The 22,218-nt window shown below is 40.2% G+C and overlaps 1 protein-coding gene across 2 annotated transcripts; it reads right to left on the bottom strand.

Annotated features, from left to right (window-relative positions):
• Positions 1–10,148: 10,148 nt before the first annotated feature.
• Positions 10,149–22,218, bottom strand: tmprss2 (transmembrane serine protease 2). 2 transcript variants are annotated; one of them, XM_053645821.1, is made up of 13 exons: positions 21,990–22,218; positions 18,131–18,320; positions 17,688–17,777; positions 17,483–17,599; positions 17,256–17,385; positions 16,998–17,123; positions 15,869–15,912; positions 13,791–13,959; positions 13,521–13,693; positions 12,539–12,634; positions 12,116–12,258; positions 11,880–12,032; positions 10,149–10,920 (listed from the first exon to the last, which is right to left on the bottom strand). In XM_053645821.1, exons 2-13 carry the CDS (start codon positions 18,318–18,320, stop codon positions 10,912–10,914), a joined length of 1,440 nt encoding a protein of 479 aa, XP_053501796.1. In that variant the 5' UTR covers positions 21,990–22,218; the 3' UTR covers positions 10,149–10,911. The 2 variants fall into 2 exon arrangements, with proteins under 2 accessions (XP_053501796.1, XP_053501797.1); XM_053645822.1 differs by lacking the exon at positions 21,990–22,218 and adding an exon at positions 20,287–21,066.

The raw sequence follows: 22,218 nt of genomic DNA, 5'->3' as shown, positions 1-22,218 counted from the left end.
GGAAGTAAGAGGCCCAAACCTGATCCAGCATGACGACGCCCCTGTGCACAAAGCCAGCTCCATGAAGACATGGTGTGTCAAGGTTGGACTGGAAGAATTGTAGTGTTCTGCACAGAGCCCTGACCTCAACCCCAACGAACACCTTTAGGACGAACTAGGACACCGACTGCACCCCAGACCTCCTCGCCCGACATCAGTACCCGACCTCTCTAATGCTCCTGTAGCTGAATGATCACAAATCCCCACACTCGCGTTCCAAAATCTAGTGGAAAGCCTTCCCAGAAGAGTGGAGTTCATTATAACAGCAAATGAAGGAATACATCTGGAATGGGATGTTCAGCAAACATGTATGGGTGTGATGGTCGGGTGTGCACAAACTTTTGGATATATAGTATGATATTAAATGTTCCTGTGAACGGATCAAAAGCATTACGTGTTGTTCTTTAATGAATAAACAATTTGGAAAAAAACCTGTCAAATCGCTGGGGTATACGAGAAATAAAGCATTTTTGTAAGTGTGGTTTTATTTACTTATTTATTTATTTATTTATTTTAAATGAGCAGTTCGCATTATAGGTACATCGAGTGTTTCACTGCATATAAGCATTAAATGACTCGTTATCTGACGCCCCGCGTGTAACCGTATTAGTGGCTTTATATTCCAGAAGATGCAGTGTGTTACTAAGAGATTAACACACATTGCTGGGACCAAATTAAATCCTACGGTTAGGGGAAAAAAATGCAGCGAGCAGCTGATTGGCTAGAACAGGTCTGATGAGGCGCGCTGGAAAATCCATACATTGATCCAGAGTATTGAGCAGCGTCTCTCTGCTCATCTCCATCAGCCCTGTGTTTTCTCCGGCTATATTCATGAGGATGAAGCACTACTGCAGAATGTGTGCACACACACACACACACACACACACACACACGTTGTGGTCTTGTGTGTGTATACAATACTGAACAGGTCTCCTCTGGGCCAGAATAACAGACTTAGTCCATCAAACCCACCGCCACTCCCATCCCCCGCCACCCCACCCAATATCCCAGCATGCTGTGCGTAATGGTAGCGTGACCCCACCCCTCTCCCTGTCTGCCTGCTGAAGGCTCTCTGCAGTTTACACATGGATTACGAACACTTACACAACACTGACAGATTGTACAGATAATACTCATACCGTGTATTACATACAGATTACGTTACATTATACTGTACAGATATATTACATATCAGCCATAACATTACAACCACTGACAGGTGAAGTGAACATCTATTATAATGGCGCCTGTCAAGCTGGTGGGATATATTAGGTAGCAAGTGAACAGTCAGTTCTTGAAGTTGATGTGTTGGAAGCAGGAAAAAATGGGCGAGGGTAAGGATCTGAGCGACTTTGATAAGGGCCGAATGTGATGGTGATGGTTAGAAGACCGGGTCAGAGCATCTCCAAAACAGCAGGTCTTGAGGGGTGTTCCTAGTATGCAGTGGTTAGTACCTACCAAAAGTGGTACAAGGAAGGACAAACAGTGAACCGGCGACAGGGTCATGAGCGCCCAAGGCTCACTGATGTGCGTGAGGAGTGAAGGCTAGCTCGTCTGGTCCGATCCCACAGAAGAGCTACTGTAGCACAAATTGCTGAAAAAGTTCATGCTGGTTATGATAGAAAGGAGTCAGAACACACAGTAAGGCTGCGTAGCCTTAGACCAGTCAGAGTGCCCATGCTGACCCCTGTCCACCACCGAAAACACCTACAATGGGCATCAGAACTGAGAAGAAGGTGGCCTGGTCTGATGAATCACGTTTTCTTTTACATCGTGTGGATGGCCGGATGTGTGTGCGACGCTTACCTGGGGAAGAGATGGCACCAGGATGCACTATGGGAAGAAGGAAAGCCGGCGGAGGTAGTGTGATGTTCTGAGGAACATTCTGCTGGGAAACCCTGGGTCCTGGCATTCATGTGGATGCTACTTTGGTACATACCACCTACCTAAACATTGCTGCAGATCAAATACACCCCTTACTGTACATAGACCTATAACTACTACACCTTTTGGTATTTTTGAATGATTTTATCAAATAACCTAAATGCCCTTGAAAATGGTGTCCTAATTGGTCTCTCTAAATGAGTCTACTTTCAATTACACTGTAATCTGTGGTGCAACTGTTAACACGCACACGCACGTGCACAGTTCGAAGAGCTGCTGTTTGACTGAAGTAGCCGAGTTGTGCTGTTTTAAAACACCAGGACACACTGTCAGTCTCAGTAACAACCACGTGAGCCGAGTTCCCTCGTTCACGACCGTCCAGCCGCGAGCTGCAGTGTTGCTTAGTAACTACGGCACACGGCTGACCTTATCCGCTTGGTCATAAAAATGTATGAAGGCCTTGTAGTAATATTTTTTTGTCTCCTTTCTGTTTTTCTGTCACTCACACACACACACACACATGTTGCTGGTTTTGCCATGAGGTTCAGGCAGTCACTTCATCTACAGACACTGATCACATGACCCAGCTGTTTGTTGCCTCTTTCCCTCAGATTTTCCCTCCGTCCTACGTCTGAAAAGCTTGCAAAGCTCAGCTCTGATTTTAAATACCACCAGTCTGCTGATGTTAAGCAGTGCATGTGTGATGCATCCATGTCAGGAACACCTTACAAACCGTGACTTAGGGTTAGGTTTCTTGCAAGTTCATTGACATGAAATTCACGCTTCTTGTTGCTGAGAATCTCAACGGACTGTTTGTAGTGTCAAGTGTGTCGGAGGTGTCGGAGCCCGTAGGGCACACAGATGTTGGCGTAGCTGTCTGCAGGAGAACGTAGTGGCAGATGTTACGCACTCAAAGACCACTTGACGGAAGAGGACGCGAACTGAACAGCGAAGGAGACAGCAGCTTCTCTCACACGTTCCCATCTGGCCACATCTCCAATGCGACGCCAGAGGACATCAACTTTTACGCCAACACAAAGTCAACATGGCCAAAGATCTCTCCTCTCTCAACATATATGCACTCACCAGCCACTTTATTAGGAACACCTGCTCATTCACGTCAACCAATCGTATGGCAGCAGAAACAGACAAATGTACAGTGAGTGATTAAATAGGAATAAATACACTGCATAAAAATCAGATTCCCTCAAAGGGGCATTTAAATTAACTTAAGAGCTATTTCTTTTAAGTACCCTCTGTAGTACCTCCAAGTACCTCTAGAGGTATGTGTTTTCGAAAAGATGTTTCCGCATAAAATTCCTTCGATGGAAGTTAACATAGGGTTCGTTGCAATTAGGTGAATTTCTGATATGTGCTGAAATAACGGTTAGTCATTTTAACAGTGGTGTTATTTTCTTTACAGATATTTCGATTACACTGACGGCTCTGCAACGCTTTAGGAAAGATCATATAACACTACGTATTGATTAAAAATAGATTGCACCTGGAGGCCGAGCATTTGAAGACCCACTGTCTAACTGCCTGTGTGCATCACTATCAAACTCAAACGCTCATCCCTCTAGCTCTTATTATATTAAAGGATATATATATATATATATATATATATATATATATATATATATATATATATATATATATATATATATATATATAAAGCTAGTTAGGATCAGAGCTTGTGCTCTACAGTGAATGCAGTGCCCAGTGTAGCTCCGCTCTCACACTACTCTTACGCTTTCATGTGAAGATGAAAGCACACATGTGGTCTCTGAAGACAGTTCAGCTGCACATCGGTGTAACAGTTTCTCGAAAAAAAAAAAAAAAAAAAAAAAGAGGACGGTGCAGTCATGGATAAAATCAAGCGTTGATTCCCGTTTTATAATTCCTGCAGTGAATTTTAAACGGCGAAGAAGCTCGATACGAAGTGGTGGTGGACCAGCGGCCTGTGATGTCACTCATAAATTAGTCGAAAATACTCAATATAGTGCCTCAAATGTTATCTCAGTTTTTAGAAACGTTTACAATATTTGTAGTCCCAAAAGAATTTCCTATAGTGTCTGGTGGGAAGGACGTTAATAAAAACGTAGTATGCCATACTCTGTCTCCCCTGTCAATCACGGCGACACTACCCAATCATGGGCATCGGTGAGCTCATGCATGAGGAAGAAGGCAGACAGCACTTTCCGCCAAACGTGTTACACCGTCCCAAGACGCAGCATGAGCAGCATTCAAAAAGATGAGGTTGGCTGGCTTCACGTGTCTCAGAGGAGGCACGTGTTCGCATTCAACCTCCCAAATTGGTAGCTGTAGTATGATAGTGGAGACCTAATTGGTAGGTGGGAACTGGCCAAGGCTAAATTAAGAGAAAATCAGGATGGGAAAATGTAGTACACTATCAAGAAGATGTGTATGGAATAACAGTGTTGTGCTGTTGTGGGAAAATTATCAACGGCGGCATGGTGTGATGATGGCACCAGGATGCACTATGGGAAGCAGGCAAGCCGGTGGAGGAAGTGTGTTGCTCTGGGGAACATTCTGCTGGGAAACCTCAGGTCCTGGTATTCATGTGGATGTTACTTTGACACGTACCACCTACCTAAACATTATTGCAGATATGATACACTCCTTCATGACAACGGTATTCCCTAATATCAGTGGCCTCTTTCAGCAGGATAATGCGTCCTGCTATACCGCAACAATTGTTCAGGAACGGTTTGAGGAACATGAAAAAGAATTCAAGGTGCTGACTTGGCCTCCAAATGCCCCAGATATCAATCCGATCGAGCATCTGTTTTGGACAAACAAGTCCGATCCATTGAGGTTCCACCTCACGACTTACAGGACTTAAAGGATCTGCTCCGAACGTCTCAGTTCCAGATACCACAACACACCTTCAGAGGTCTTGTGGAGTCCATGCCTCGACGGGTCAGAGCTGTTTTGGCGGCACAAGTGGGACCTACACAATATTAGGCAGGTGGTTTTAATGTTATGGCACAGCCATAATTTATCAGACGAGACCACCTTCTTCCATTGCTTCATGGTCCAGTTCTGTTGCTCACGTGTCTATTGTAGGTGCTTTCGCCGGTGGACAGCGGTTAGCATGGGCACTCTGACCGGTCTGAGTCTACGCAGCCCCACACACAGTACGCTGTGATGCATTGTGAGTTCTGACACCTTTCTATCAGAGCCAGCATGAATGTTTTCAGCAATTTGTGCCACAGTAGCTCTTCTGTGGGATCAGACCTGCTTTTTTGGGCTAACCTTCGCTCCCCAAGTGAATCAATGAGCCTTGACCTTGCTGCTGTCCCATGACCATGTCGCTGATTCACCCGTTGTCCTTCTTTGGGTCACTGTGGGTGGGTTCTAACCTCTGCACATCGGGAACACCCCAAAAGACCTGCTGTTTTAGAGATGCTCTAACCCAGTCGTCCAGACATTACAATTTGGCCCTTATCAAAGTCTCTCAGATGCTTACGCTTGCCCATTTTTCCTGCTTCCAACACATCAACTTCAAGAACTGACTGTTCACCTGCTGCCTAATATATCCCACCCCTTGACAGCTTCCATTTTAACGAGAAAATCACCGTTATTCACTTCCCCTGTCAGTGGTTTTAATGATATGGCTGATATAGATATATGGCTTAAACACGGAATGTAAACACATCCAGTAGAACTGAGGTTAAACAAAAAGCAAGTGAGACAAAGGGCTCAAACAAAGAACAAAAAAAAAAAGTCTGAGAGAGACTAGAATTGGGATTATTAACTCTCAGTCAACAATCGAACAGGTGCAGGAAATCGTCGACGATTCAGCGGCGGCGCATCACAGCAGGTGCGTGTGTTCAGATGGGAAGTGTCCAGAAAAGACAATCTGAATGGCACAGACTCTGACATAACCTTTTTTGCTGAGGATTTACAAACATTCACTTTTACACCGTTTTATTCTCGAAGGTGACTTTAACGCAACATGACTGAACAGGTAAAACTCTATAATATGGTCGACTCCAGAATTATTGGCACCCTATATATAAAGAATGGGCAAAAATGATCGTCATTCATGCAATCAGAGGAGCTACTTACCTTCTTGTAAGAGCATTCTGTTCAAAACATATACAGCAAAATGAATGACACTCCTTAAGACTACTTCGAATAAATGCAAATCATGACCGAAATGACTTGTACAATTTGAAGAAACCTTTTTTCGAAAATCAATATTGGATTCCAATAAAACTATACAGCACCCCCATGTGTCTAAGCACAAAAATTCCTTTTAAAGATTCATTCTAGATACTCATTCACTCATTTTCAGGAAGGGTGTCGATACTTCTGCATTTGGCCGTGAGTGTAATTTGAGAAAGAAATTCATCCAAGCGCATAAAGGTGGAAAAATTATTATTTAAAAAAAAAAATGTAAAAAATTTCGCAAACAATGCAATCGTGTCTGTCCCAGTCTCATAGTAAATCAGTACCGAATTCAGATCACCATAAAAAGCAAAACAGATCAAAAACACAAGCAGGAGCGGGGATTTTCCGGTGAACTATAAGGTCACACTTCATTTGGTCTTAATCCACAAGATTGTCAAGTTCATCCCGGAAAGCTGTAATTACAGCGTATCCCATATTGCACGTAAACACTAACAGATGCTACGCGTCTAAGACGAGCATTATCTGCTTAAGGACGTCTTGGTAATTCTGTTTTTCTTCATTAAGACACTGTGAAGTAAGAGGCTGGGTGGAGTTGAGGGATTGCGCAAAGCATTCAGAACTGGGTTACGCTGAACACAATCTCATGAGCACTAGAGCAGGAAAAAAACAACAAATACTGCAGTGGTTTCTGATACTGTATAAAGGGGGTTTAACTAGAGATGCCACGATACCACTTTTTTAATTATCCATCCATCCATCCATCTTCTATACCGCTTATCCTTCCTTCAGGGTCACGGGGAACCTGGAGCCTATCCCAGGGAGCATCGGGCACAAGGCGGGGTACACCCTGGACAGGGTGCCAATCCATCGCAGGGCACAATCACATACACATTCACTTTTTTAATTATTATTATTATTATTATTATTATTATTACCGATAATGGAACCTTGATATCGAATATCTCATCTAATATTTTTCTTTAAAAACTTCTGAAGCACTTCACGTCGCAAAAACACAGTAAAAAATATGATTTTCAGAAAAACACAGCTTTGTTTATTTGGTTACTCTTTCAGGCAAATATCTTTTTTGTGCCAAAAAAAAAAAGACTTTTAGACTGACAAGAAGTGTAGGGTTATTCCTAAGAATTGCTCCTACTCATAGAATATTTGGAAAGAAAAAAAAAATTCAAATAAGGATGAACACAAGTAAACTGATATTTAAAAATATAAACTATTAATGAGTCACAGCACAGTGAAAGTCATTTCTTCGCATGCCAGGAAGTTGGGGTCAGAGCACAGGGTCAGCTATGATACAGCGCCCCCTGGAGCAAAGATAGTTGATGGCCTTGCTCAAGGGCCCAACAGTGGCAGTTTGGCAGCACTGGGGCTTGAACCCCCAACCTTCTGATCAGTACCCTAGAGCTTTAACCACCGAGCCACCCCTGCCTTAAGTACCCCATTAAGCCGAGGGACACGTGATTATTTGTTTGTTTGTTGTTTATTTTTTATAATGACTCGTTTTTTCATAATGAATTATTTCTGTTAAAACCCCACTACACTTGTAGAAACTATAGTTTAAGGTCAGCTCTAGGTCAGCAATACATCACGGCATGCGTCATCATTTAAACACGCAATGTGATTTGAGGACCAGATGCAGACTCACGCTCTTTAGTTTATTCCTTTATTTATTTATTTTTATTCCTTTATTAATCTGCTAATGAACACGTCATTTTAAAAGGTGAAGATAGGAACACCGCGTCAGGACAGAACGGAAAGTACGACCCGGGTGGTTTTGTGCGTAGCGCAGAGCCGCAGTAAGACTTCGCTTTTAATCAGACGCCGCGTCAATCACTTTTCCAGAGGACGTGTTCGGCTGCAGCCTGAGGGATCCCGTGTGACCCAAATACAGACTCGTCACTGCTCCGTGATATAATTCACAAAACCCTTCCGATGAAATTAATTTCACTAAAATATTCAAGTATTCAAATGAATGTGTTGTGGGTTTTGTTTTTTTGCTTTAAAGCTATTTGTTTATTTTATGGTGCATGAAATATTATGTATATATTAAACCCCCATGTGGGTTCCTTCCCCTAATCACACCTTACATCACGTCAAACAAATCAAAATTCACACTGGCACGAAAATCTGCTCTTAGTTTAGCTTTTATTTTTATTAACAGAAGCATCGTGTATATATATATATATATATATATATATATATATATATATATATATATATATATATATAGACGGTCAGTGATTTTTACTTTCTGTAGCTGTGTCGGTTTATAGACACTGAGTTTTACTGAATGATAAAGGCTATGCGTAATTCTGCGCTTAAATTGGATTCTGTCACTTGTAAGCGATGTCGGATAAAACATCTGCAACATCTGCAAGAGTGTGAGAAGAAACAGGAAGTGACACAATTTTGCCTTAGATGAGTTCTTGTACTTAGTAAAGTGCACAAAGCTATCCTCACCACAGAGTGAGACCGCATCCAGATTGCTGAGCTTAGCATTAGCTGACCTACAAACTTCACACACACACACACATACATACACATTCAGCACAGGACGCTGTTCTTGCAATCTATGAGCCCTGACGTATGAATCGACCTCAAGAACACAGAGAGCGAGAAAGAGAGAGCGAGAGAAAGAGAGAGCGAGAGAGAGAGAGAAGGGGAGCGAGAGCGCAGGGAAAAACCCATAACTGCCCAGTAACAGGCTCTCCGTCCTCATTGGCTGCCGAGACATGTGCGTTTGATCGCACGCTCAGACCGAACGACACACACAGTTTGATCCATGTACACACAAAGTGTTTCTGAAAGATTGAGCCCAGTCAATCTTATAAGTGCTATTTAACTCTCAGACCTGTCCAAGAGCTCGACTCGGTCTTCAGACCAGAACGACTCACTTCTCCTCAGTGAACATCGTGAACTCTGGAACACTCCTACAGATATCCTTGGATTTGGATTGTATCAGTCGCATGATGTTATAATACTGCAAAGGGGAAGTGCGTCTATTTAAAAAATTTACGGCCAGCTACAAGAAAAAACGCACAGACACGACGATCATCGACACCTCAGGACATTTTGGTAAAATATTGTACCAGAGTTCTGTAACACGGCGAGATATTTTAGTTAGACTACAGGACGGTCTCAGGATATTTCAGTAACGCAGCAGAATATCTTAGTAACACTGCAGGATCATTTAGAAACACCGCCGGGTATTTCAGTAACACTTTGTGACATTTCAGTATCACCTTAGGAAATGGCAGTAACACTTAAGGATATCTCCGTAACACTTCAGAAACGTTTGTAAACAGGAACACTCTGGGATGCAGGATATATAAGATTATGATAACGCTGCACTTTGTCAGTGCTTTGGAATAAACTGAGCTTTAATATTTAATAATAAAATGTCATATTACACCAAAAAGTAACTCTAACGAACATTGTAGCGATTACCTGTTAAACACAACGCCCTCCAAAATTCCAGAGTCTGAAGGGGAAAAAAAAAAAAAACACCGTTTGTTTGCCAACAGAATATTATTTCCCTGCAAATTTGATCAGAAGACCTCGAAGAACAAACGAATACGGATAAAACCCCACTTCCTGGTGTCGATATATAATTGCACAGGCCCTTGTGCTAAACAAGCATTCATCCAAATGAGTCCCTAATTTGCCACATCTGTTAACCCGCTAAAGAGGTCGCACATCTGCTAATTGGCACAAACAGGTAGCAGATGTATCCTACACCGCTGGGCATCTGCCAATTAGAACCCAGATCCCAACGTGCACTGATTAGACATAGCGAGAGCGAGGGAGAGAATGAATGAGAATATTTTAGCACATCCGAATTGAGACATTAGCTTGGTAAATGTATTTAAGCATCTGTTTAATTCGAACTGCTAGAGTGGAGGCTTCAGGAGTATACTGACCTAATCCAAGATTGGGATTAAACCCAAACCCTGTAAGGAGGAGCACAGTTACTATTTGAGTGATAGCAGATCAGTTTTCAGAAGGGCTATATTCTTTGGAAGAAATAAAAACAAGAACAAACCATATATGTTTCTATATATATGTATATATATATATATATATGTATATACACACACACATATACAATAATAATTTTAATTCATACTGTTTGTACAGAAACAGAGGGAATTCTATGATCATATTCATTTTTATAAACACACACCTTATGTTTTAAAAGCGTCTTGGGTTTTTAAATGGTATTCAGCTGCTACATAAAATCATAATAAACTGTCTTTATGGAGAAATACCATCAGCGCAGGAAGAGAATCAAAGCCACTTTCTCGGCCACTCACGCCCTGTTTCTGAACTCGCTGTGCTCAGGGGTAGTGTGTGGAGAAAAAAAAACGGCTCGTGCAAATAAAGCACAAGTCAATTTGCTTTCACGACAGTCTTAAAAAACACGTTGGCTACCTGGAGCGTAACACACTGATCCGTACATTTGATTTAATGTATCTGACACGGTGCTTAAAAACAACCTAGACAGGTTAGTCATTAAGATTTTTTTTTTGTTTTGTTTTTTTTGTTTTTTTTTACAATAAATAGTTGAAGTGTTTAAAACCGCAAACACTAGACATCTGACATAAGCTTTAGTCAAAATTTGCTTTAAAAAATTAAAAAAAGGAACAAAAAAACCACCTTTTACAAAAATAGAATTCATCGAACATAAACGATTAGGGAATACTGCTAATCCACAGGATATATAAATATAAACATCTTCAAAATCATCCTTCATGAAGTTCCTCGGAAATGAAGGTCCATGAGGTCCATCCATTTTGCCCAGACTTCAAATTAATATTTCTGGAACACACACACACACACACACACACACACACACACACATCATAAACCAAATTAAGAAAAACCATTCTGCATTCTGCTTATTCACCTGGTGAATCTTCCCCAGTTGCGTCACAGCCTTGTGTGTATAAATTACGCGTACGCGTTCGTCTTTATTGTGAAGTCTTGCGTTTTAAAACCCAGCACACAAATGCAAACTTACTCATGTAATTACTCATACAAGCCAACTTGGAGATGGAAAAGATGTAAATGTTAAATGTCGGGATAAGGGGTGCGGTTAGAGCTCACAGCTTTTATAAGGACTCTGTGTAGAAGAAATCCCGAGAGATCTTTCGTCACTCGTCTTCAATCGGACGGAGCTTCATTTCCGACGCGTCCAAAAGCCACGTCAATATTTACGCCGGGGAAATTTATGCGCATTCAGAACCGGGTTACACTCATTTTCTTGAGTAGACAGGTTTTGTTGCTGCTGTTGTTTAAACACAAGCACTTTTAAGCAACATTAACCGATTCTCACGAAGGCGATACGATACAGAGCCAGGGGGGTGTAAACTTTTGAACAGGATATTATTTTGTTTTCTTTTTTTTTTTTTTTTCCATTTAGTACTGCACTTCAGAAGCTACATAAGATATTTGCATGTTTCCCCAAAAGACAAAATAATAATTTACACAGATGATCCTGTTCAAAAGTTTACGCCCCCCCCCCCGCCCCGGCTTTTAACTATCGTGTTGTCTTCTTGAGCATCAGTGAATGTTTGCACCTTCTGTAATAGTTGTGTACGAGTCTCTCAGTCGTCCTCAGTGAGATCTCAATAATATCGCATAGTCAACTATGCGGAAGATGCTGAAAAAACAAAGAACGTGCAGGACCTGGAGGATTTTTCTGAAATTGCCTACAGTATTCATGTCTGGGGTGGGACCTCAGGTTTATTCTCATTTCACATGTTACGTGTCCTTACCTTCATTTGCGTGTAAATCCATTCGAGGAAGGTGGTCACGTTTCCATAAACACCCGGCCGGTTTCGAATAGCGCAGCCCTGACCCCAGCTAGTATCTCCCACCAGCCACCACAGAAAATTCTCCGAAGTGACCAGAGGACCACCGCTGTCCCCCTAAAAACAAGAACATGTTATCGCTGACATTCGCATGACAGACATTTTTCTCCATCCGTGTCTGATAGGTATCGAATGCTGACCTGGCACGAGTCCACTCCACCCTCCAGCTTGCCTGCGCAGATCATGGTGTCCGTGATTCGGCCGTTATAAACCTGCTGGCTGTTACACACCGTCCTGCTAATCAGCGAGACCTGAGCCTCACGTAACTCGTTAGAGGCAGAACCTTGAGAAGGACATGGATTTACAGTCACACGTTCAGCTTCTTAATCGCTTGCAACTTTATATTTATATTCCCTTCCTCTCGTTTGGTATGATCATTGTCCTCTGGGGTATAAAACGACTGCTTATAGCTGACAATTCAAGCTACTACCTGCTAAGCTGTTCACTTTTTTTTTTTTTTTTTAAATGTGCACATAATGTGCCGTTCTTCTGTCGTGCTTGTTATGTAAATAAAAGTCAGTCACACTAGAACACGATTGGTGAGATGTTGAATATGTTCATACCTTGACTCCTGGTCGCCCCCCATCCAGTAACATAGTATGTTCTTGATGTTGACAAGTCGAGACCGGTGTTCGGCAAGCACACTGGTCTAATGCTAGCTGAATAATGAAAGAAAAAAAGGGGGACATTGTTTGTTTTGCATAAACTTGCTTCCTTCCTGATTTTTTAACGTTATCACTTCTGTTTCTGCTCTCTGAGAAACTACTTCCTGTTATCACTTCAGCTGTAAACAATCGTTCCATCACTTAGAACACAAAACATGGAGGTTGGTACAGAGAAACTTTCGCAATACATACACTTTTCTGAGCGATCTTAGATCTTGTGATATCTTTTGAAATGACTGAAAGCAGCTTGATGCGATGTTCATCTTCTAAATGGTCCTTTCTTTTCCTTTTTAAACATTTGTTACGCGTTTTTAAGTCATTTTTAATGTTAAGACCTTTTTTTGATTTCACACATTTTTTTTATTTTTATTTGATCCTATTTTCAGAATATTTACTCAATAAAAATAATTTTAAAAAGCATGAAATAAAGTTTCAAAACCTCTATTGTATTGCTATGTATCGTAGAAACGCCTTCGTGAACTGTGCAGATATTTACATCTAAAATGTTAACATTTTTCCAGATTTTTATTCAAAAAATGTTTTTTTCCCTTTTAAGTGTTCAACGTTTCAAAATTTTTTAATAAATATTATACTTATCATAATTTTTTTTTTTTAAATGTCAATTTTAAGGCAAACATTTTCACATTAGATAATTACTTTTAATATTTATTTCAGAATTTTTTCATTGTAATTTTAGCAAAAAATAATATAAATGAAATAAAGTATCATCAAAAAGATTTTTTTTTTTAATCCATAAATCAGAGAAATGCGATATTGTGATATCTTTTTCCTTTTATTTCACCCACACCTAGATCTAAACGTAACCGTGTATATGTTTTTTGGCCGCACACTTCCTTGTTCCTCTTATATTGTAACTCACACGATATTTGGAGTGGCGTCCACAGTTTCATCAGAGCAATATCGTTGTTATTGTTATCAGTGTCAAAGCCGGGGTGAGAGATGATCCGCGCGACCGAGTTACCGCTGACGTATTCCATCTGGTTCAGGGTCAGATACCCGGCGTACACCTTCCACTGACTTGGAGATGAAAGTCTGCAGAATGATGAAAGAACGTCACTGAGTAACAGCGGAATAAAAAAAAAAACAAAAAAAAAAAAACCACAACAAAGATGTCGTCACATGGGCTTACGACTGAACGCAGTGAGCAGCGGTGACGATCCATGATGGAGTGATGATCGATCCTCCACACGTGTGACTCCCAGTGGCGTGCAGACTGACCTGCCATGGCCAGCGTCCCAGGGTATTCACCACTTCCCCTCCGACGATGCGCGTTCCAGGAGCGAGAGACCTTCCGCAATCTAGAGCACAACACGAGGAGCAATTCATAACAGGGTTACAAAATGACTCAACTAACTCGCTATGGTGCCATGTACTGGACCCATCATGTGACAATGTTAATGAGATTTGATCAGATCATGGGTTGTTTAGTTTTTTTTTTCTGATTAAATAATATACAGTGCCCTCCGCTAATATTGGCACCCTTGGTAAATAGGAAGAGTGTGAAAATTTGTCTTTATTGTTTAACCGTTTAAAAAATTCACAAAAATACTCTGCTGTCATGGATATCAAACAATTGCAAACAAAACACAGGTTTATTTAAAAAAAAAAAAAAATGTAACAAACTTTGTTAAATATAGGTGTGCAACATTAATTGGCATCCTTTTAGTCGATACTTTGTGCTACCTCGCTTTGCCAAGATAACAGCTCTGAGTCTTCTCCTATAACGCCTGATGAGGTTGGAGAATACATGGCGAGGGATCTGAGACCGTTCCTCCGTACAGAATCTCTCCAGATCCTTCACATTTTGAGGTCCATGCTGGTGGAGTCTCCTCTTCAGTTCACCCCACAGGTTTTCTATGGGGTTCAGGTCAGGGGACTGGGATGGTCAGGGCAAGACCTTGATTTTGTGGTCAGTAAACCATTTTTGTGTTGATTCTGATGCATGTTTTGGAACGTTGTCCTGTTAGAAGATCCAACTACCGCCCATTTTAAACTTTCTGTCAGAGAAAGTCAGGTTTTCATTTAATATCGGTTGATATTTGATAGAGTCCATGATGCCATGTATCCTAACAAAATCTCCAGGTCCTCTGGCAGGAAAACAGCCCCAAACATTAAAGATCCACCTCCATATTTAACCGTCGACATGAGGTACTTTTCCATATGGCTACCCCTCTGTGTGCACCAAAACCACCTTCATCTGACCATAGAACCTGCTCCCTTTTCCAGTAGTGTCTGGCAAACTGAAGACGCTCGAGTTTGTTTTTGGACGAGAGTAGAGGCTTTTTTCTTGAAACCCTCCCAAACAACCTGTGGTGATGTAGGTGACTTCGGATTGTATTTCTGGAGACTTTCTGACCCCAAGACATAACTATCATCTGCAATTCTCCAGCTGTGATCCTTGGAGAATTTTTGGCCACTCGAACCGTCCTCTTCACAGTGCGTTGAGACGATATAAACACACGTCCAATTCCAGGTCGATTCATGACATTTCCAGTCGACCGGAACTTCTTAATTATTTCCTTCATGGTGGAAATGGGCGTTTTCAATGCTCGTTCTATTTTCTTATAGCCAATTCCCATTTTGTGAAGCTCAACAACCTTTTGCCGCACATCACAGCTCTATTCCTTGGTCTTACGCATTATTATGAATGACTAAGGGAATTTGGCCTGTGTGTTACCTCATATTTATACCCCTGTGAAACAGGAAGTCAGGCTTGAACAATTTCATGTTCCTAGTCACCCTACAAAAAATATATATATATATATCAATGGGAATATACTGTATAGGAAATATATTCTTCTCATATGAATTCATAAAGGTGCCAATAACTGTTGCCCACCAATCTTTACCAAATATTTGTCTTGATAAACCTGTGTTGTGTTTGCGGTTGTTTGATATCCATGAGGGCAGAGTATTTTAGTGACTTTTTTTTTTTTAACAATAGATCAAAAGATTGAACAATAAAGACATTTTTTCACAGCCTTCTTTGATCATATTTACCAAGGGTGTCAATTAGTGGAAAGCACTGTACTCCTTTTTAGTCAGCATTTCTGATGAACAGTTCAGCTTTCGGTACTTTATGCTGATGAATCATAACTTGTTCTACAACAAGTCTTGTTTTTCATGTTCCACTAATTCCTGGTGTGACGGTATAAAGTATAAAGGTCACCTTCTCCACAGGGTAGAAAGATTTAACAAATCATTTACCGATACACTTCAGGGTCACCACTGTGTTCGTCTGGCATCTCGCACTGGAAGGAGAAACAATCAATAAATTTGTTTTACCAAGAAATAAAGCATTTTTTATTGTATTTTATGTATTTTACATGTAATTTACAGTCGCGTAATTACCGTAACTGTTTACTGTATTACTTGATTTGTTGCTGTATGCAATACTTTTTTTTATATATAATATTCATTTATAATATCAAACCATTCTAAAACAAGTAAATAGATGCAACAATGCAATAAATACATAAACACAACTTCATAATACATTAATAAATAAGTAATATAGGACAACCAGGTGAATCTAGATTATTAAAGCACTTGTCTAACGTCTATTTCCTTTTCGTAGTTCTTGGGTCTGTATTTGGTCAAATAGATGGTTCCGGATGTGTAGTAACGGTCATCGATTTATAATTGATTAATTATACAAAATATAGCTAACAGTACATTATATCATTCTAAACGAAAATGAATATAGATTTGCAGTCGCTCCAGGATTTTGCGATCGCAGAAATGAACACGAAATCAGGCAAACGCCGCAATGTTCCGAGGGGCTCGCCGTTTTTTCTAAAACTACGCAGATTTTCTGCAGATTTGGGCCGAGACTTGTCATGTGACATCATCACAACGCACATTCAGCCAAAGCTCCCTTCGATTCACGTGTGTCGAACGTAAGAACGGTTGAAAGGTCTCATTTACCGACAAACACCACTGCGAAAGACAATTCCATGCAATTATGCCAATTCAAAGACTTTTTAAATAGGAGCAAGGAAACTCAGGGAAATCCTGTACGGACTGGATATGGACAGTTGGTCTTTGTTGTTATAATTTATGAATGAACATTGAATAAATTCCCCAGTGACCCTTTTTTGATTCAGTGTTTTTCAGTGTTCCTAGGGAATAGTGGTTGGGCTAACAGACCACGCCCACTTCTGGTTAAAATCCAAATATTAAAAAAATATATTTTAAGCATTAAACCGACACAGAAAGAACAGGGCATGGCCAAATCTCGTTTTAACAAATTAGTTAAGTGAATTATGACTTTTACTCCAACAACAAAAAAAGAATAAAGTATAAGAGTAATTAGAGTTTAAACTGTGAAACAGACCTGTTCGAGAGAGAGCTATGTACAGGCTCAGAGCTGAGTACGTTTGAGTAATCAGATTTGAGGGTCATGTAGCCGTCTCCTGCGCTGGAACCTGGATCTATTGTCCCATAACTAACATAGTCAGAACTGAAACAAGAACAAAAACAATTACACGTCCAAGGAGTCATTCCTAAAGATTTTTCATGACCGAGGCTCCTATCAGATTTCTGAAGACTTCAGACAGGCCATTATTTTATTCATGTTTAGAGATTTTCTCACCTGGAATATCCGATCTCCTTACAAGCTTGCTTCCCAGTGTTGTCGTTCCACCTGTCTGAACACACTACCTTCCATTTTTGGTCTTCGTTTGAAAAACTCTGCAGCATGGAATTAGGACCGTAGAAACGAACTGGAAAAAAAACAAACAAACCGCAGCGCTTATCATTTTTGGAAATTGCCTCCAGATATAACTATTATTCAGTGTTGAATATGAAAATGTGTCCTACAGCACTGGGCCTCGTCCTCGCCTGCTGGACAATCCGTCCGTCCATCACACCACTGCGACGAGCGCACACACGTGCTGCTCTGACCACACGTCCGGCCCGTCACGCACGCTCCGGCTACTGTTTTAAACACACAGACGCCCGTTCAGACAGACTCGGGACTTCTGGAAAAAGTTCGTTCTTACTGACGTGACGACTCGTTACTTACAGAAGTACCAGAGCAACACGGCCGCTATTGCCAGGATGACGAAGACGAAGATAACTGCTGCTGTTATGCACAGACATCGATTTCTGCTGACTTGTATAAGAAAGAAAGTGCAATGAAATATTACACTGGGGACCCATTTTCGGTTTACGCTTTATATGTTTGGCTCGGTCGATCTGATGGACACGAGCGGCCATTTTAAACCATTTTCAAGTCATTCATAATGATATGGGAGATAAAAGGGTTAAAAATGATGGGATTCTGTCATTTAAAACCAAAAAGGTGCAAAAAAAAAAAAAAATGATAAAAATATACAACAACGTTGGTGTTTTGTTTTGGTTTTTTTGAGTTTTCAAGCATTTATTTCTAGAAAGAAGCTAATTTGGCTATAGAATGAGAAAGCTTCCTAATAGTACATAAAAATATACGGCATTAGACTCGGTTACCTTTGCGTGCCGCTGGGGTATGAGGAAACCCGGATGTGACGGTGTAGTGTGTGTTGATGGGTGCAGGTGCTGCGTTCGAGTACAGAGGTACGGTGGGATAAATCGGCGGTGGATATCCAGGCGCTTGTGCGGGAGGTCTTTCTTCTCCATAATGAAATCCGTAGTTTATATGAGAGGGGTTGTTATGCATCTGGAAGACGAGACATGAGAATGAGTCAGCATACGTTTCAACAAACGGTGCCCCCGTCCCAACTTTTTTGAGACGTGTTGCGGCCATCGAATTCAAAATGACCTTATTTTTTTCCTTAAAATGGTACATTTACTCTGTTGAAACATTTGATATGGTTTCTATGTTCTATTGTGAATACCATACAGGTTTGTGAGATATGCAAATCATTGCATTCTGTTTTTATTTACGTTGTACACAGCGTCCCGACTTTTTTTTTTTTGTAAAACAACAATAGGAAGAAACATATAAATGCATCATCAATGAATGGAAACTGAATAAACAGGTGTTTCTTGTTGACCAGGTTCAAACATTTAAAAGCTTGGAATGTCTACTCTTGGTTTGAGCCCTGGGTTTCACCTGTGAACTACTTTGTTGTTTAAAAAAAAAAAAAAAAGATAAACCAACATGAAGACCAGAGAGCTGTCTGTAGGAGAAAAGCAAGCCATTTTGAAGCTGAGAAAAGAGGGAAAATCCATCAGAGCCATTGCACAAGCATCGGGCATAGCCAATACAACAATGTGGAATGTCCTGAAAAAAGCTATACTTATAAAGTCAGCTATATCAATTCTGTTACATCATAGAAATTATAAGTAAAGACAACATCTAATACTTCGAATGCATCGTAGGTATGAATGTTCATTATCCATATGACCTTTGTAAATGTTACCCTGTACTCTTTTATCTTGGATTTATTATTTCTTTATTTTAAATTATTTATTGCTTTTTGAGTTAAAATATATATATATATATATATATATATATATATATATATATATATATATATATATATATATATATATATATATTTTTTTTTTTTAACTGATTTGTCTGTTAATTATTTATTTTTATTTCATTTATTTATTTATTTTTACCTCTAGAGGTATGGACTGACAAACCATACACACTGAAGAATGTGACATTCCCTCACACACAACAATTAAATCATCATTTTGGGTACGTGAAACCACAAGGTAACTACTGAAACCACAGCATGAGTCATTACACAGGAATATGGTGTTATTACCAACCCTGTAATAATATTTAATAATAATATAAACAAAGCCCAGGGCATTATTTAACTAAAATAATTACTTACTATTTTCACCCATGATTTTGCATCTGCGTTGTTAATGGATTAGTCATGAACTTTTACGGTAATAGTTTAATGTAATAATACTGTTCGCCGATACATTAGTTTGGTCTGTAAATATGACTGTTTGTGCTAGGTTAGTTATATTAAAATATTATAATCTTATATATGCTTGGACTCCTGACCATCACACCCATATGTGGTTCTTCAATAAACGGTTACCACAAGATTTGAAGTAAACAAGTGTCTAGAATGAACATTTACGCTGTGATGGCCAGGACGACAGTTGCTATGATAGCTTTCGGCCTGCAGTTACCACAAACAGTTCTCCGTTAGTGAACAGTGGAGAAGTTCAACAAGACAGACTTCATGTAAAAAGTGTAAGGAATTTTCCTGGTTACACAACTGCACTATTTGAGCATGTAGCATCACCCAGATGAGGACGGGTTCCCTTTTGAGTCTGGCTCCTCTCAAGGTTTCTTCCTTATATCGCCTCAGCGAGTTTTTCCTCGCCATCGTCACCACCGGCCCGCTCATTAGGGACAAATTCATACATTTAAATGTATATCCTGAATTTATATATTTCTGTAAAGCTGCTTTGGGGCAATGTCTATTTTTAAAAGTGCTATACAAATAAAGCTGAATTGAATTGAATGGAATGTTTTTGTATGATGTAGCATCGTAGCCTTCAATTGAATCAAACCTGTTCCAGCATGACTACACCTTTGCGCACAAAGCAAGCGCTAATAAAGCATGTATGGCTTGCCAAGAATGTGTGGAAGTACTTAAGTGTTTGTTTTTCAAGAGTCCTGAACTCCTTTGACATGAATTGGGCACCTGCTCTTCTTGAGTAACATCAGTGCCTGACTTCGCTAATGCTCTTGTGGTTGAATTCCCATAACCATGGTCCAAAATCTAGTGGAAAGCCTTCCCAGAGGAGTAGAAACTGTTATAGCAGCAAAAAAAAACAAAAAAAAAAACAACAATTCCATATTAGTTTTGGAATGGGACGCTCAGCAAGTACATACGTGTTTAATAGTAAGGTGTCCACATACTTTTGGTCAAGCTCTAAGTAATTTTATACGGATTAACAAATCGGGACGTTACCTGTGGTATTAATTTTGAGTTAATCCCAAAAATTGTTTACACTCTGACGTCAATTTCGGCCAACAGACTTCTCATTTGTCAAAAACCCAAATTATTTTTTTCATAGCAGAAAAGAACACAACGCAATGACGTATGTTGTGTCCGCTGTTTATGTTTACGTGCCGTGCCAACTTCAGAAGGCAGCTATGATGGGTTTGTCGTTCATTTCATTGCCTTCGTGGCCGAGTTGAAGCCATTATGCACTACTGCCAGGAACTAATAGTAATAAAGACTGTTTGTAATCCTGTAACATACACGTTTGCTTCTTAAATTTTCGCACTGGAGTTGAAAGACTGATGTACCAAACAGAAATTACAGAAGTCAATGACATTTTCCATAAAAAGATGGCTCCATGAACAACGAGTAGCTTGTAAAAAGGTTACGTATTACTTGATTGTCCATATTGAAAAGAAACTAAAAAGCTCCTATTGTCCTGAAAACCAATGAACACTCAGCTCTTTTAAACCAGGCATTACTATTATCTATTATACAAACAAAACATGGATTTTCATGCTATAGGGTTACTGGGACAGCCATCTTGAAAACCCAGAATCTCCGTTTGGCTGTTTGTAAAAAAAAATACAGTGTGTTAGTAAGATGTTGAGCCATGGCGAGCCACCAGAACAGCTTCAATGATCTTTAACTGTAGCCGTTAGAGCGATGAACACGGTTCTTCCAAAGGATCTTCCTAATATTCCCAATTGGTGTGATGGAGAGCAGTGTGCTGTGTAACACATGTTCAGCTGGGTTGAGATGAAGGCCATATGATTTACATTAAATTTATATTACATGTAAATTCATCAGAGAGCACTCGTGCCCTGTGGTTTAAGTCGGGGAGTTCTGGGGGTTGAAGGTGTGGAGTCTTCCTTCGTGGTCAAGAAGAACTTTGTATTGATTTGCAGTGACGCTTCAGTCTAAGGTAATGAGTGGACCCCCACCCCCACCCCAAACCCCAAACCCCAAACAATGACAATACAAAGCCACAGGTTTTTCCTTTTATTCTTTACGTGTCTAGATTTTACGTCCACACAAGATCGACTTTTATGACTTGTCAGCTAGAATAAGCCAGTAGCTTCGGTGCAAAATAAGGAAACAAACCGACAGTGTCTCGGACGATCAAGGACATTTGGTGGACAATTTTTCCAATTTAGTATTCCTTTAAGAATTCATGTAGTCTGGTGTTCCTAAACAACTGGTATACATATACACCCTGAGCTGCCAGTTTCACATACATCTCCTAACGAATAAAATAGTAAAATGGTAGAAGAGTGTAGTTTACAGTGTAACACTCCTACACCTGAGTCATATTCTGTTTCGGTATGTAATATATAATATATACACACCAGGTGTATAAAAATCAGCAAACGGATAAAAGCTGTCTATAAAGAACTTACCTCTGAGTCCTGTTGCTTCTGTTGAGTCCTGATCACCTCTGTCTGTTTCTCTCTGCCTTTCTAACTCCGTGTGTACACCTTTCCTGTATTACTGGTCATGAACAGCCACGGGCCACACCTTTTCCCAGTGCAAGTGCCGGCCTATTAGGCCTCGTACTTCACTTATCGCCTCAGAATAAACATTACAATTTCCTGACTTACACAGCTCAGAAAATGAACACAGCGACCG

This window comes from Ictalurus furcatus, chromosome 16 (assembly GCF_023375685.1).
Source record: "Ictalurus furcatus strain D&B chromosome 16, Billie_1.0, whole genome shotgun sequence".
In the NCBI taxonomy this organism is placed as follows: domain Eukaryota; kingdom Metazoa; phylum Chordata; class Actinopteri; order Siluriformes; family Ictaluridae; genus Ictalurus; species Ictalurus furcatus.
Note: the sequence above shows the minus strand (reverse complement) of the source record. Positions and strands in the feature narration are given on the sequence as shown.

What these genes read in the sequence shown, in the direction of transcription:
- tmprss2 (XM_053645821.1), bottom strand. Translation starts at nt 18,320, where the DNA reads ATGCATAACAACCCCTCTCATATAAACTACGGATTTCATTATGGAGAA. An exon ending in CATAGCTCTCTCTCGAACAG is followed by an intron (nt 15,913 to 16,997) that starts GTCTGTTTCACA and finishes TTCTCCTTCCAG; the next exon opens with TGCGAGATGCCAGACGAACA. An exon ending in GACGCCACTCCAAATATCGT is followed by an intron (nt 12,635 to 13,520) that starts GTGAGTTACAAT and finishes TTCATTATTCAG; the next exon opens with CTAGCATTAGACCAGTGTGC.